General features: G+C 52.1%; 1 protein-coding gene and 1 long non-coding RNA gene across 3 annotated transcripts in view; one reads left to right on the top strand and one right to left on the bottom strand.

Moving 5' to 3' along the window:
• Nucleotides 1-16,244, top strand: part of FAM83F (family with sequence similarity 83 member F) — a 33,363-nt gene that overhangs the window by 14,879 nt on the left and 2,240 nt on the right. The window contains exons 2-5 of one of the 2 annotated variants that reach the window (XM_059401959.1): nucleotides 7,080-7,247; nucleotides 7,770-7,891; nucleotides 9,585-10,279; nucleotides 15,087-15,503. In XM_059401959.1, the coding sequence (XP_059257942.1) occupies nucleotides 7,080-7,247; nucleotides 7,770-7,891; nucleotides 9,585-10,279; nucleotides 15,087-15,217 (1,116 nt within the window). In that variant the 3' untranslated portion in view covers nucleotides 15,218-15,503. Of the gene's footprint in view, nucleotides 1-7,079; nucleotides 7,248-7,769; nucleotides 7,892-9,584; nucleotides 10,280-15,086; nucleotides 15,504-16,244 lie in introns of those variants that run through there. The other variant, XM_059401960.1, reaches the window with a different exon arrangement.
• On the bottom strand, nucleotides 7,907-9,673 carry LOC132019200 (uncharacterized). Its single transcript, XR_009404717.1, has 3 exons — nucleotides 9,591-9,673; nucleotides 8,533-8,645; nucleotides 7,907-8,197 (listed from the first exon to the last, which is right to left on the bottom strand). It is a non-coding gene; the product is annotated as an uncharacterized LOC132019200 (long non-coding RNA).

Below are 16,244 nucleotides of genomic sequence, written 5' to 3'. Positions count from 1 at the left end.
GGTCACCAGCTAAAGGACACTGGAAGCCTGCTGCTGGCGGGGAGGGGGGTGACTTTTCTCTGCTGACAGAATCGGTCTCCCTGGGTTCTGAGCCTGTGACGTCCTTCCTTTCATACCCCATTTTCCACTGGCTCCGGGAGTCTGGAAGTTGGGTTTGGGGTAGAGGATCACGAGGCATTGAACACCACGGCGGGGAGGGTGGTGGTGGGGAGGCTGGTTTTCCTGGGGCTGGAGCTGTGGAGCTGAATGTCAAGCAGTGCCCTCCAGAGACCAAAGCGGAGGGTAATTATCACTTCTCCTCCACAACGAGATTGCAGGAGTCAGAGAGCAATTGATTTCTCTTCCGACTACAGATATTTCACTGTTTAATTGGTAGTGACACAGATGGCTGGCTCTCGCCAGGGTGCTGCAGACCAAGCCTCCTGAAAGCGGGGGGGCCCTCGGGACTCATCTTTCCCTCCGGCTGGCGATCCGTTTCCACATCACATCCTCCGCCAGGTGGGGTCGGGTAGGGGTGAGGGCGGCCAGCTCCCTGCTTGCTTTTGCAATTGTGAAAGGAAAGCAGGAGAGTGGATCCAGAAGTGACTTGAGAGCCAGACAGGCACTCCCCAGCAATACGTGGAGAGTTGACTCTGACCTGGACACTGCAGGGAGTTTGGAAATGAGTAAACAATGGCCTCTGGCCTCAGATAGCACTTAGGAGGGAAGGTATCAGAAGCCCTGCCACACTGGGGCGGGGGGGAGGGGAGATGTTCGATGCAGTGAAGCCCAAAACGTCCAGTTAAAGCCGTCCATGACCCAGCCCAACCCCACTATACTTACTCACTACCCTGAACTGCTCTGGGTCGCCCGCTTTGGGTTTGTCTGTCCGTCTTGGACCTCAAGTGCAGAGCTGATTGAGACCCTCGGGTCATGGGCCACTGCCATCATGCTACCACAGAAGACCCCTTTCTCCCTCCACAGGCAGACACCCTAACGTGTTCAGTATATGTCCATGCACATGTCTGTGCCCTTGGAAAACATATGCAGTGTTATTTTATGTCATGTGTTTTTATTTACATGAATGGTATTAGGCTAGAGATGTCATTCCCTGACATTTTATATCAAACTCTCCGTCTTCAAAAGAACTATTCTGCCCTGGAACTAGTACATTGCTTCTGCCGGCTACTAAGCCCTCTGCAATGCACATTCCTCACATTTTCCTTACACATTCTTTTTTATTTTATTTATTTATTTTTTTTATTCATTTGACAGACAGAGACTGCAAGTAGGCAGAGAGGCAGGCAGAGTCGGGGGTGGTGGGAAGCAGGCTCCCAGCTGAGCAGAGAGCCAGATACAGGGCTTGATCCCAGGACCCTGAGATTGTGACCTAAGCCAAAGGCAGAGGCTGAACCCACTGAGCCACCCAGGTGCCCCTACACATTCTTCTTGAGATGGACATTTAATTGTTGCCAACTCCTTGCTATGCCAAAGAAACCTGCAGCAAATGTCTCCATTCCTGTCCCCTTACAGACTATTGCAAAGATCTGGAAGGTTCCCTGGGTGCACGGCCAAGAGCGGCATTGCTGAGTTGAGTTATGCACATTTTTAAATCCACCACTCTCTGCCCACTGCTGAAGGGAATAGCGGCACCTGTGTTCTCTCCACCAGCCGCCCACGCGGGTTCCCCTGCCCTCACATTCCGGTTCTTGGGATTAGCCAGCTTTCCCATTTTTAGTGAATATTACAGTTGTAAGGTGGTATCTCTCTCTCTCTTATCACTTTGCTTTAATTTGAATTTTTCTGATTACTAATGAGGTCTGCTTCTCTTTTTATACTTATTAGCCATTCAGGTATCTCCTCTTGGAGTCGCTTATTCATATTCTTTGCCCATTTTTCTAATTAGTTCCCTGTCTTTTTCTTGCTGGTTTGCAGGGATCCCTTGTATATTATTAATTCCTTTTGGTTGTAGACATTACAAATATCTTTTCCCTGTCGTCAATCAGTTGCCTTTATCTACAGCATCCTTCTTTGAACAAAAAATCCCTAATTTGTCAAATGCATTGTATTTTTTTTTAAAGATTTTATGAGCGAGAGAGAGGAGAGCGAGCATGAGTGGGGGAGGGGCAGAGGGAGAAGCAGACTCCCTGCTGAGCAGGGAGCCTGACATGGGGCTCAACCCCGGGACTCCAGGATCATGATCTGAGCCGAAAGCAGACGCTTAACCAACTGAGCCACCCAGGTGCCCCAAATGCATTATTTTTTAAATTTCATTTGCCTTACAACTTGTGCTTTTAGACTTTTAAGAAATCCTATCTTATCAATTCCTTTATTAGTTTTATCATTCACATTTAGGTATTTAACCCACCTGAAATTCACCTTTATATACGGTGTAAGGCAGGGATACCCTCTCTCTCTCCAGTAACCCAGTATCCCAGTAACATCTGCTAAGCAGCATCCTTTGTCCACTGAGTTGTAATTCTGCCTCTGTCAGACTTTAAGTTCTAGATGTTTATGGTCTGTTTCTGGTCTTCGTTCTGTTCACTGATTTGTTTTTCATTTCCTTCCTGCCTCAGTACCACAATCTTATGACTATGGCTCGGCAGCATGTCTTACTATTGGTAGGAAAAGTGTCACCTCTCAGCTTTTCTTTTGCTTTTTTTTTTTTTTAAAGATTATTTATTCATTTGAGAGAGAGAACGGGCACAAGCCGTGGGAAGAGGCAGAGGGAGAAGAAGAATTTCTGCTGAGCAGGGAGCCCAATGCGGGGTTCGATCCTAGAACTGGGAAATCGTGACCTGAGCCAAAGGCAGGCACTTAACTGTCTGAGTCACCCAGGTGCCTCTCAGTTTTTCTTTTTCAAAATTGACTTAGCTATTGTAGATCTGTATCCTTCCTTACATCCTAGAATTATTTGGGTTCCTCAGAAATACTGACTGGACTTTCATTGGAATTGCATTGAATTTTATTAATATGGTGAGAATTTGATTTTTCACATATTGAATCGTGTTATCCATGAACACAATTTATCTGTTCATTTATTCACATATTTTTAAGTATCCTTGAATAGAGGTTTCTAAATTTCTCAATAAAGGTATTAATTCTTAAATCCTATGTGTTTAAAATTGCAATGTCAGGGTACCTGGGTGGCTCAGTGGGTTAAAGCCTCTGCGTTCAGCTCAGGTCATGATCCCAGGGTCCTGGGATCGAGCCCTGCACTGGGCTGTCTGTTCCGCAGGGATCCTGCTCCCCTTCCTCTCTCTCTGCCTGCCTCTCTGCCTACTTGTGACCTTGTCACAATAAATAAATAAAATCTTTAAAAAAATAAAAATAAAATTGCAACGTTGATCTTATTTTTTTCTCCCCACCCCTCTCTTTTAGTTGATCACTACTGTAGTATAAAAGTGCTGTTGCCCTTTGTTAGTTTTTCTTGTATCTGGCAATCTTGCTAAATTCCCCTGTTAATTCTAGTAATGTTCATCTACATTTTACTGGGTTTTCTCTAAAAATAACATCTCTAAGGATGGCTCAGTTGTTAAGCATCTGACTCTTGATCTCAGCTCGGGTCTTGATCTCAGGGTAATGAGTTCAAGCCCCACGTTGGGCTCCACACTGGGCATGGAGCCTACTTAAAAAAATTAAAAATCATCTCCAAATACTGATAGTTTTGTTTCTTCTTATTGGTCTCTCTCTGTCTGTCATAATGCATTGGTCAGCACCTCCAGTACTTTTTCCACCATAGCAATGGTGAAAGTATTATTGATATTCTTGGAACTTAAAGGGAATGCATCTAACATTTCTCTGTTCAGTATGTTTCATGTGGGTTTTGTTTTGTTTTGTTTTTTAAGATTTTACTTATTTAGGGTGCCTGGGTGGCTCAGTGGATTAAAGCCTCTGCCTTCAGCTTGGGTCATGATCCCAGGGTCCTGGGATTGAGCCCCATGTCAGGCTCTCTGCTCAGCAGGGAGCCTGCTTCCTCCTTTCTCTGCCTGCCTCTCTGCCTGCTTGTCATCTCTGTCTGTCAAATAAATAAAATCTTAAAAAAAAAATTCTACTTATTTATTTGACAGAGATCACAAGTAGACAGAGAGGCAGGCAGAGAGAGAGAGGAGGAAGAAGTCTCCCCACTGAGTAGAGAGGCCGATGCAGGGCTCGATCCCAGGACCCTGGGATCATGACCTGAGCTGAAGGCAGAGGCTTAACCCACTGAGCCACCCAGGTGCCCCTCATGTGGGTTTTTTGTAGATAGCTGTTATCAAGTTAAGGAATAGAAGGTCCCTTCTATTGCTATTTTTTTGAGAACTTTAATCATAAATAGGGATCTCATGTATCAAATACTTTTTTAAACATGATATTATTTATTTATTTGAGAGAGAGAGAGAGAATATGAGTGGGGAGAGGGGCAGAGGGAAAAACAGACTCCCCACTGAGCAGGGAGCCCAACACAGGGCTCTATCTTGGGACTCTAGGATCATGACCTGAGCCGAAGGCAGATGCTTAACCCACTGGGCCACCCAGGTGCCCCATGTTATCAAATACTTCTTAAAAACCTATTAAAATAATATATGATTTTCCCACCTTGACCCCATAAATGTTATAAATTAAAAGAACAGATTAATCATCCTTGTATTTCCAGGATAAACCTTACTGGATTATGCTGAATTATGTTTAATTTGCTTTTAATGACTGAACTACGTCATTCTCACATTCAAATTCATCAGTATGTAAATAGTCCTAATATTCTTTTTGTCATTTTTACTATTTCTTAAATAATATGATTTCTTAAAAAGTAAATATGTGTGTGGTTATTTCTGTTTTTACTCAGCACTTTATCTGCATTCCCTGTTTTTGTCAGCCTTGTCAAAAGTCTATCTATCTTTTTTGGTCTTTTTTTTTTTTTTAAAGATTTTATTTATTTATTTGACAGATAGAGATCACAAGTAGGCAGAGAAGCGGGCAGAGAGAGAGGAGGAAGCAGAGAGCTAAGCAGAGAGCCCAATGCAGGGCTCGATCCCAGAACCCTGGGATCATGACGTGAACCGAAGGCAGAGGCTTTAACCCACTGAGCCACCCAGGCGCCCCTTTTTTGGTCTTTTTAAAGAACCAGCTTTTGATATGATGTTTCTAAAATACCTTACAGAGTTGGAGAGACTTGAGTTCAAATCCCTGCTCTGCTGCATGTTAACCATAAGACCTTGGGCACATCATTAAGCCCCTTTGCATTTACGTCCTCATCTATAAAATGAGAACAGTCCTCCTTATTTGGAGGATCAGATTAGAAAATTCAGCGTGGGGCACGTGGAAAGCGTGTGGTGCCTGTTAGTCCTTGTCTTCAGTGCCTTTGTTTACGATGTGTTCTTTGCCAGAAACACGTGCCTCATAAGCTTCTGCTAGCCCCTGTGGATGTGGTCAGATTAGAAAAAGCTATCCCTTCCTCAGGCAGGCATATTTACCACTCACCCCCTCAGCCCAGAGCCCATGTGCAGTGCACAACCCGCACACCCACGCGCGGCACCCCCTCCCACTTGCCAGCTCTGTTTTCCTCCCTGTTCATTTCTCCCGGTCCCGGAGGCTGCCCATTCTTCAGGTGTTAGCTTCCCTGATGAAGCCTTTCTTAAGAATTTCTTCCCTGGCCAGAAGCAATCATTCAGTCTCCCTCCCTCCTGCTGCCCCTCCTCCCACACCCCCTTCTGACTTTGAACTCACCTCACAGATCACTTGTACTTCTCTTAAAGCATTTATCTCATTTTGCCTCACGTCTTACTTAGTGCAAACGGTTTATCGTTCCAGTGGGATTAACCCCTTGAAGTCAGGGATTAAAGTTTATCTGTAGATCCCCCCTCTGCTTCTGGGACCCAGTAAATTTTAACTTGTATGAATGATTGAGTATGAAATGTGGGAGCCAAGAACAGTGGTAAATAATATTGCGTGAATGGAGGGGGGGTTCTTTAGAGGCAGGGGGAGGGTAGAGCACATGTGTGAGGGTAGTGGAGATGGAGGATACCACTGTGCTCAGTGCTCTCGCGGTTTGTCTCCCCAGTCCCTCACAACAGCCCTTTGAGATCGTTCCGGTTACTAGCTGGTGTACTGGTGTACGTGGTGGAGCTGGTCTACCAGGCCTGGTCTGTCTGACTTCAGAGTTCAGGCTTCCAGTGGCACCAGCTAACAGAAGCCCTCAACCGTACAGTGATTACCATTTATTTATGACTTCCTGCGTGCCAGACATTGTATTTGATGCTTTACAGATGTTATCTAATCTCAATGGCAAAATGAAAGTACAGGGTAAAGGGTATGCCCACTTTGCAGATGAGGAAGCAGAGGCTCACCAAGGTTAAGTGACTTGCCTGAGGTCACATACATAGGAAGTCGATATAACCAGATCCGTTGACCCCAAAGCATGCCCTTTGCTCTGCATCACACCCACAATGCTTGGGGCCCGCAAGAAAACCCTGCCACTGGAGCAGATGAAGTTTTGCCTAGGAAAATGAAGAAACTAAGGTCAGAAAGGCAGATCTACCTCAAGCTGAAAACCTCACCTTCCACGACAGATCTTCAGGACAGGCTTTTAGAAACCAAGGGTCCTAGACAGTGACCTTGACTTGAGGGTGGTGTGAGATAACCCGGCCACCTGGAGGCCAGGAGAGTTGAGCTCCTGGAGTTCTACCTGAATCCGCACCAACGGGAGGACGGGACCGTGCACAACTCTAGGGAGATCAAAGCACTCAGGCCGGCAGAGAAGGGGGTTTGAGCAGATTTGCAGGTGGTGAGAATGAGTCCATCCCACGCTTCTCAGTGACTTCTTCTTGAGCCTACTTGTTTCCCTGGGCCACTAGGACCAACTTTCCTCAACCTCCTAGATCTCCCTGGCGCGGCTTCTGAAGAGCTGTTGGAGAACGGGCAGGGTCGGGTAGTGGGGATAGAGCACAGCCTGCCTGGACCCCCAGACAGTTCTCAGGGCAGAGAGCCCAGGAGTGTTGCAGATGGGCTGTTTGGCTCTTGGCCTTGGGTTACATAGGCCCAGCTAGACCTCTCTGGGCCACAGTGTACTGCTATAGAGACGGAGTCACCCCATGTCTCACTAGTCACCCTTCCCCATCCAGGTCATTGCGGTGGTCATGGACTTCTTCACTGACAGCGATATCTTCCAAGACATTGTGGATGCTGCCTTTAAGCGCCGGGTCCCGGTGTATATCATCCTGGATGAGGCAGGCGTGACGTTTTTCTTGGAAATGTGTCAGGGCCTAGAGCTCACCGACTTCCGCGTTCGGGTGAGTTGTACCACTGGGGTAGGGATAGAGCGTGAAGGGAAGAGGTGCAAGAGATGAGATGGAGGCTGCCTCTGCCCCCAGCCTCTGCCCAGTTCGGGCAAGAGTTCAACACCTTTCTTTCTGTCTAGAACCTTGCCTTGTGAATTGATAACCCTAACTTTTACATGCCCAGCTTAAATTTTATCTCAAGACTATTGAGGTTAAGGAGGCAGCTCTGGCCCAGTCCTGGGGTGCTCACCCTGCAGAGTCACGGTCAGGATCAAAGCTAGGGCTTTGGTTCTCTTCTAGGGAGCTTTGGGAGCAGGCAGGAACCACCTTGGGCTCATCTATGCTCAAAGCAAGATGTGCTAACTTCCTCTTGCTCTCCAGATGGGGTTGTACCTCTACACCTGTGGGAAGTAGAGTCTAGCATAGACGGGAACCAACAGGCAGGGCTCCACAGACAAGAGGGTTCCTTCTCTGCCACACAAAACTTGGCTCCAAGTCTCATGAGTGACAGTGCTTTTCCACTCTTCTCAACAGAACATCCGTGTCCGCTCTGTAACAGGTGTTGGCTTCTACATGCCCATGGGGAAGATCAAGGGGACCCTGTCATCAACATTCCTAATGGTAGATGGTGAGAAAGTGGCCACAGGATCTTACAGGTGAGTTGGGCCAGGTCAGAGAAGAACCCTGAGGCTTTTACTTGGGGTAACAAATTACATGGTCAGGAAGACTCTGGACTGGAGCCCCCGTGGTCGTGGGTCTAAGATGGGTTCTTGGATCTAATGGCAGGGAAGAGCCTCCTGGCCAGTACCTGCCCTCCAAATTTCTGGCTACTGTATTACTCCAGAGGCGGGGGTCAACTCTTCCCGGGCATTAAGCACAGCTTGACCTTCATGGTCCACAGCAGCTCTTGCATTGTGAGGCTAGTCGTTGCGGGGACAGTCAGGAAGCAGAATGGACCAGATCTGGGAAAGAAATGGGAGGGTGTGGTCACTTTCACTCAGGCCTGTGGTGCCAGCAGGATGGGCAATGGTCCTAGTTTTCATACTGCCAGGAAGCTCCATGGCCTGCGAGATCAGAAGTGGCACAATAAATGGCACAAGAAGGTCCCTTTGGGCACAGCCCTGGGGGCCAACACATTTGGAGGCGCTTCCCGTGCAAAGGGGATTGTGCTGGGAAAAGCAGGGTTTGAAGCCCAGCAGCCACATTCTGCCATCAGGAAACATGTCAGGGTCCAGCTGATCAAGAACGGCAAAAAAGTCACAGACTTTGTACCCAAGGATGGTGGTTTAAATTTTACCGAGGAGAGTGATGAGGTTCTGGTTGATGGATTTGGCCACAAAGGTCACGCTGCCGGTGACGTTCCTGGCGTTCGGTTTAAGGCTGTCAAAGTAGCCGATGTCTCTCTTTTGCCTAATACAAAAGCAAGAAGGAAAGACAAGATCCTAAGTTTTGATGGTGAAAACATGACAGAAATAAATTTTCATATGCCAAAAAAAAAAAAAAAGAAAGAAAGAAAGAAATGTAAGGATGTGGTGTGAAAGCAATGTGTCCCAATTCCAGTTCAGAAGTCTGTTACCAGGAACATGAGAAAGTCCATCTCAGAGATGGACTCTGCCCTCCGAGAAAACCGAAATCCCGGTGAGGCGAGAGACCGGGCCGGGAAATGATCAGTAAGTGGCCACGGTCCTCGGACATGGCTGAAGTGCAGGATTTGCAGACACTGAGCGCTTGGAAGACTCTGAGAAGAGCCGTATTAGCAGTAGCAGCGGGGGCGCCCGGTGGCTCAGTGGGTTAAGCATCTGCCTTTGGCTCTGGTCATGATCCCCGGGTCCTGGCATCCGGGTCCCTACTCAGCGGGGAGCCTGCTTCTGCCCTTCTGCCTCTCCCCCAAGCTTGTGTGCACTTTTTCTCTCAACTAAATAAGTAAAATCTTAAAAAAAAAAAAACAAAAAAAAACAGTAATAGCAGCCCCCCCCCCCCTTACGGGGGGGGGGGGGGGGTGTGCCACGTACGGAGCTAAATGTTTTATACGTGGTGTCACACGTGAGCCTCACCACACTTGTGTGGCTGTGTGCTCCTTGAGCCCCACTTTTCAAGGCCTCCAAGGGTAGAAACCAGGTGGGAACCCAGGCCCGCCTTCTCATGCCCTCGCCTGCTTCCTGCATTTGAGGCCAAGACCTGAGAAACAGGGAGGACGTGGGACCAGGAGGCCCTTCCACCAGGCAGCAAGGCCTCGGCCTCCATAGGAGATGGGGTTGGGGTGGGGGCAGCGGGCTGTGGAGCTGGGATGGCCAGGGGCTGCCGCAGGCTGGGCCTACGTGTCGTGCTTCTCTGTCCCCACGTTCCCAGGTTCACCTGGAGCTCCTCCTACGTGGACAGGAACCTTCTCCTCCTCCTCACAGGGCAGAACGTGGAGCCCTTCGACCTGTTGTTCCGGGAGCTGTATGCCATCTCTGAGGAGGTGAACTTGTACCAGCAGCTGAACCTAGGGGGTGGCGCCGGGAGGCTGAGCCCCAACCACTCCTCCACGGTGGCTCGCAGGCTCATCAACCCCAAGTATGCCCTGGTGTCAGGCAGCCGCCAGCCCCCCGGGGAGATGATGCGCTGGGCCGTCCGGCAGCAGCGGGAGGCCGGCGGCGACCCCAAGGAGCAGCAGGAGGGGGGCAGCGGCGGGGAGGTGGCCCGGCGCCTGGAGAGCTTCCTGAACGACCTGGTCACGCTGGAGCAGGTGCTGCCCCCCATGGAGCCCGTGCCCTCGGGACAGCTGGCTCGGAAGGGCGGCCGGGTGGTCTCTCACCTGCACGTGGACCTGAAGCCCAGACCCCCGGAGGCGCTGGTCCGGAACGGCAAGGGAGAGGCTGCCAACGGGGAAGCCGCCACTGCCAAGGACAGCAGGCGCTTCAGCAGGAGGCTCTTCAGCCGGCGGTCCAAGACTCCCACGGCGCCCAACGGCGGGAGCAGCTCCCTCTCCACCGAGACCTTCGCAGAGGTGCAGTTTGTGACGGGGAAGAGGCCCAAAGAGGGCTCCAGTGCTGACATCTCAGGTGAGCCCTCCCTCCACCCACGGCCCCACGCCCCCAGGCCGGCTGCCCTCATCCCGGAGCGCTGCCTCCTGTCTGCAGAAAGGCTGCCTGCTGGCGTGCGGACAGCCAGAGCCCTGAGGTCCCGCAGGCCCTCGGTTCCCATCCTGCTCCGGCAGGTCCAAGTTCACTTCCTCTTCTCTAAGAGGAAAGAAGGACGGGGCACCTGGGTGGCTCCGTTGGCTGAAGTGTCTGACTCTTCGATTTGAGCTCAGATCAGATCATGATCTCAGGGTCTCGAGAGCGAGCTCCCGAGTGGGGCTCTGCTGGGCGTAGAACCTGATTAAGATTCTCTCTCTTCCTCTCCCCCTCTCCTGCTCTCTCTCTCATTCTCTCTCTCCAACAAATAAATCTTAAAAATAAAGAGGAGAAGGGTACCAATAAATAAATCTTAAAAATAAAGAGGAGAAGCTCAGCTGTTCTGAGGCTGTAAGGTGCTTGGAACAGTGCTGGACATGGAGTCATCTGAGAGCTCTAGTTCCTGCCACCAGAAGCCTGGAAACTTTCTCCTTTGTCAGTGAAGAAACAGACACAGAGCAGCTGAGTGGTCTAACCCAAGCTTGACCTCTGCCTCTGAGTCGAGGGCTCGTTCTAGAAAACCTGTTCCTTGCCACCTCACCTGTCATCACAATCCACCTGGCTCAAACACACCCCACCCTCGCCTGAACCCCACCCATGCCCTGACCCACTTTCCTCATTTCTGTTGTAAATAGCGTGACTTGCTTCTTCCCTGTGCTTGTTTGATAAGTGGTGTTTGCCCTGCTGCTTACTTTCGGGAGAGCGTGTTCCTGGTGGTGGCGTCTTTCTGGCTGTCTCTCTGGGACTCCCGAGAGGTCTGGGCCTCCATCTCTTTCTCCGGAGCAGGCCTTTCTGAAGAGGTGGGTGGTGACAACCAGGGCTGCTGCCGGGGCCTTTCCTCACGGTAGGACCTCCGACTAGAAGGGGTCTCCGTGCAGGGATTTCGCTCGTGGCTATGAGGCTCGGCCCCAGGGCAACCGGCCTCCCCCAGCAAGGCAGGTGCTGCTGGGGTATCTGAGTGCTTCCAGATCTCCATTGACCTCCACAGCCCTAGCTTTGACCTGATAATGGCTCGATAGCAAGGGTCACAACCACCTTCCCCTGCGCTGACTGCCCAGCCGGCCCCGGAACCTGGCGCGCTCTGCCTGTGCTTGTCCAGGTTAGGACAGGCCTGGGAGTCTCTGAATCTGGGACACAGGAGTGCCAGGGCCGTACCTCCATTGGGCCGGGAAGCGTCTCTTGGGCACCTCCATGTACCAGGCCCTTCATAAGATGCTTTCTCTCTCACTTTTTCCTCACGACCACCACAGAGGTGGCTGGTAGGAGCTCAGAGAGGTGCACTCGGTGGTCTCAGGACACAGGAAGTGGTGGTGGGGTCGGGACTCAAACCCAGGCCTGAGCCCATGACCTCTCAGGGAGGGGTGGTGGCCCCCAGTCGCGTTCCCACAGGGATCCCTGGCTCCCCGCCCCCACACCTGGTGCTCTGCCACCTTACCCCTCTTGCTGGGAGGAAGGGTTGCCATGGTGAACACCTGGCAGGGCAGGGCGAGGGAGGAGCGGGCACAAAAAGGGCCATTTCCCAAGTCCTGACTGTGGAGGAAGTGAGAGCTCTCACTCCCTTCAGCCCCTCACCCTGAAGTGTTTCCATAGAAACAAAAGGCCCATTATCTTGTCCCTTCCTGCCACCTTCCTGAAGTCTCTCAGCAGCCAGTTCACTGCCCCTGCCTCCGCCCTCTGCATGTCTTTGGAGCCAGACAAGCACATGGGGCTGCGCCCCAGGGACGCTCCTTTCCCGAGTGCCTTAGCACGTAAAGTCAGGAAGGCCCCGGGAGACCCAGCAGGATCACCCTATTCCTTCCCCATCCTTTAGAAGAAACACAAAGTGGCCTTAGGGCTGGGCCTCCCGTTCCCCAGGGCCTCATAGTCAGGCTGTTAATGAGCCCTTTCCTCTCCCTGCCGCTTGCTTCCCTCCAAGGGAAGGGACAAGAAGCAGGACCCCTCGCCCCACAAGCCCTTCTCTCGGCCTCCAGCTTCCCAAATGTATGACAGCAGCTGGGCTGTCCTGGTGTCTCATCTCAGGCAGAAGCTAAGTCACCACGACTCTGTGTGACAGACAGAGGGTCACATTCCTGACTTCATAGGGCCCCCAAGGTTGGAACTAGCAGTTCTAGTACTCTTGGAACTGTCATCTGGGAGGAAATCACTTTAACTACTAGCTTAGGGCCCTCATCTAGGGAAAGGATCCTTTTCCTACAGTGAACATTCAGAACATCATCAGAACAGACATCATGTGGGACCTCGCCCCCCAGCACTTTGCTCCCCATACCCTGGACCCATCCTTCCTGCTCCCCAAGGCTGTTTCCTGTTCGAGAAGAGGAGGAGCTGAGCTAGGGAGGGTTTCTGAGGTCCCTTTGAGCTCCTGATTCTGACTCTGTCCTCTCTCTCCCTGCCTCCCTCTTGTCAAGGGAGAGCCTGGGCTGATGGATAGGGTGGGTGGAAGAGAAAAATAGAAAAGCTAAGTGCTGGCAGCCTGTGAAATTGCTTGATAAGAAGTATATAGTTGTCAAGCAGCATGCAAATGTTTGCAGGTCCAAGTGTGGCCCTTGGGAGGACCTTCGGAAATCCCTTCCTTTAGGTCTGGGGATGGGGGGGTGGGTGTCTTGTCACGGCTGGTGGGGAGGTGGGGATGGACCCTGGTGGTTTGAAGGCTCACTGCACCCTCTACTGGTGGAAGCTGAGCTCCTTTCCCTTCTGGTTTTTCTCTCAACTGGGACCTTGTATCTGCGGTGGGTGCACTTACAGACTTCCCAAGCCTGACACCTGTGTCCATCCAGGAGTTAAGACGGTCCTCTGGGACAGAAATCCCAATCTCAGGGAGCGGCCTTCACTGGAATTTAAGCCTTGTTAAAACTCAGTGAGGAGTCTGTACCGTTGGGCTGGGCTCAGGAATCTGCCTTTTAAACAAGTGTGCCGAGTGTTTCCCATGTACGGGGTCCCAGAGCTGTGGATTATGATGACTCTCGCATAAGGGCCTGCCCTCATGGGGCTGCCAGGCTGAGGAAAGGAAGTTCCAGATGATGTCCCGGAGCCCCTCCCCGTCCCCCCAAGAAGATCACTCTTGACTATGGTCAAGGGAAGGAAGAAAGGCGCAGACATTCCCTGACCAGGTGCCATGTGGACCCACGCTAGTTGCTGTCACACAGAACTCACAACCACCCTGCTGGATGACATCGTTCACAGATAGGTGCAGAGAAACAAGATTCTGTGTCCAGGGAAATAGGGCAGCATGGTCTCTTGCCTCCCAGAGCCCCGCACAAAGCACTGTGGTTATCTCTAGAACTTAGGGTTAGTGCTACTTTCCTACATCTTTGAAGACTGTTTGGAAGGTCTAGAGGCTTCTTACCAATGGACTCTCCCCCTGATATCCCATTAGTGGAGAGGAAGAAGAACGTGGCCATTAACACTCCAGAGTACCTCTGGGTCATGACCTACCAAGGTCCTCTGGGCCCATACTTTTCTTCCCAGAGTTCTCGGAGGTGACTACAGTGACATTTCCATTTCCTGGGTTCCCTGATTCATGCATGGGGGAGCCATCTTAACTGACAATGTGGTCTGGCTCTTAGTGCTGTGGCCACTAGGCTCCTGGTTTGGGACTTCAGGCTCACCTGTGTCATCCCTGGGGGCTGGATTTCTCAAATCTCTCTTGGAAATCTGGGCCCCTGTCTGGGACAGAAGGTTGGGGAAGTACTCCTGGGGTTCAGAGCCCCCTAGGGGACCTGTGGGCCACCAGTTCCAGGATAAGTCTACTCAAGAGCTGTCTTGTCAAGACAGAGTTTCGGACTTCAGTGTCGCTCCTGCGGGTCACGGGTTGTGCCCCAGCTGGTGTTTGGAGTCTGACTTAGTAAAGCCAAGTACTATTACCTGTCAGGGTCCCGACCGCACGGCAAGGTGAGGGGAGTCGTGTGAGCATCCTTCGAGGGGACTGATCCCACCCAGTTCTAGAAAAGAGGATAGCGTCCTGATTCTCACCGGCATACGTCATGATCCCTCTGTCCTTCCCGTTTCCCTTGGGCCTCGCCAGGGCTTTCCTCACCATCCAGGTGAGTGAGGGCGTGTATGTCGCCCAGTTGAGACCTATGGCTGCTGCTGCTGTTGTGAGGATTGGTACGAACCTGTGAGTGGCTTACCGCTGCCTGGGCACCCATTTCACTCAAGAAATATCTGTGCACTGTTTGCCCGGCACTGTTCTAAGTTCCTGGTACTACAGCACACAAAACAAGCAAAGCCCCTGCTCTTACAGAGTGAATACCAGGCTGGAAACAGAAGGGCAGGGCGGGCAATGGCCCTTTGATAAAGGGTGATCAGGAAGGCCTGTCTGATGAAGGGACAAAGGGCCATTTGAACAGCAACTTGAGTGAAGGGAGCGAGAACATTGTGTAGACATCCAGAGGAAGAATCTTCCAGAAAAGGGTAATATGAAGTCCTGAAACCCCTGGGGCTGTAGAGCCCATGGTCCGAGTCCGGCATCCCGGTCAGCGTCCTTGCCCTGACGCCCCAGGCACCTCCACCGGCGACCTCCCCCACGACGCGGGGTCTCACTTCAGCGTTAGCTCCCTTTGACGTTTGGCCTTTCCTCAGATCTTCCCTGCGCTGCCCATACTTTGTTTAAAAAAAAAAAAAAAAGAAGAAGAAGAGAGAAAAGAAAAGAAAAGAAAAGCCATTTTTATGTATTCTTCCCTGTTAACCTGAGCAGGTCTGATTCTCCTCAGTCCTGCCAAACACCTACACACGCTAGACTCGCAGTCAGCGCGCGCGGAGGGAACGATGGCGCACGAAGACTTTGTCCTCAAACCATCTCTCCGTCGGCACGGAGAGGAATCCTGAGTCCAGTCTCTGCAGGCTTTCCTGGCCGGATGGAACAAGGGGGAGGCGCAACCTGGCAAACCTGTGGGCTCTCACCCCTGCCTCCCCCAGCTTCCCCCGGCAGGGGGACAGAGCCGGGGCGCAGTGCAGGCCCAGGATGCAGGCCCAGGATGCAGGCCCGCTCTTCCCACCCTGGAGCCACACTCCTTCCCCTGCCTCGGGTTACAGAAATTGATCTGCTTCCCTGCCTCCAGAATGCTGCCGCCTCCGGGGAGGAACGCCACATCTGCTCAGGAGGCCAAGCAAATAAAAGAAGCCACTAAGGAGAGACATTGGGGGTGGCTGTGTCTGTGGTAGTTGTGAGGGGACTGTGGGACAGCACAACTGCATCAGAGGCAGCCCGCTCCCCACCCCCGCCCTCCCCCCAAGTCAACCCAGGTTCCTTGACCCTTGGAGGGGGGGGGGGGGGGGGGGGGGGGGGGGGGGGGGGCACAGTCATCCACCTCCCTCCTACTTTCTCTAAGCCTCACAAGCATCAAACTTGGCTTCCAGGGAGGCCTAGCTGGCCTCGTAGTCCGAGCAAGTTCAGTCTCCCCAGACAGGGTGGTGGCGAGCAGAGCTTGAGGGGGGTGGGGAGGCCTCCACTGGAGCCTCTTCAGTGTCTCCCTTACTGGTGGTCCAGGAGAGGAGGCAGCGGCCGCATTAATTAAACTCGCAGCTGGAGTGATGTGGGAAAGGGTGTGGGCGCCAGGGAGGTGACCCTCGAGAGGGGCTGGCACCAAGGAGCTCAGCGGCTGGCACCTGGGAGAAGGGCAGCCTGTGCCCAGGAGGACGGAGGCCCAGCAGCCTGACACCTGGCGGGCCGAAATGTCAGTGTCTGCCTCTCGGCTCCCCCCGCCCCCTTCCCTCTGGAGCTCCCGGCGCAGAAATCCAGCCGCAGAAGCCACCGGCCTCCACTTGGGGCTGAAAGGATGGAAGTGGAGGGAAGGGGCCTGGGGAGGCGGGAGGCGGGAGGCGGGAAGCCGGAAGCGGGAAGCGGGAAGCGGGC

Source organism: Mustela nigripes, chromosome 6 (assembly GCF_022355385.1).
Source record: "Mustela nigripes isolate SB6536 chromosome 6, MUSNIG.SB6536, whole genome shotgun sequence".
NCBI lineage: Eukaryota > Metazoa > Chordata > Mammalia > Carnivora > Mustelidae > Mustela > Mustela nigripes.
The sequence above is the reverse complement of the archived record's forward strand: the minus strand, read 5'-3'. Positions and strand labels throughout refer to the sequence as shown.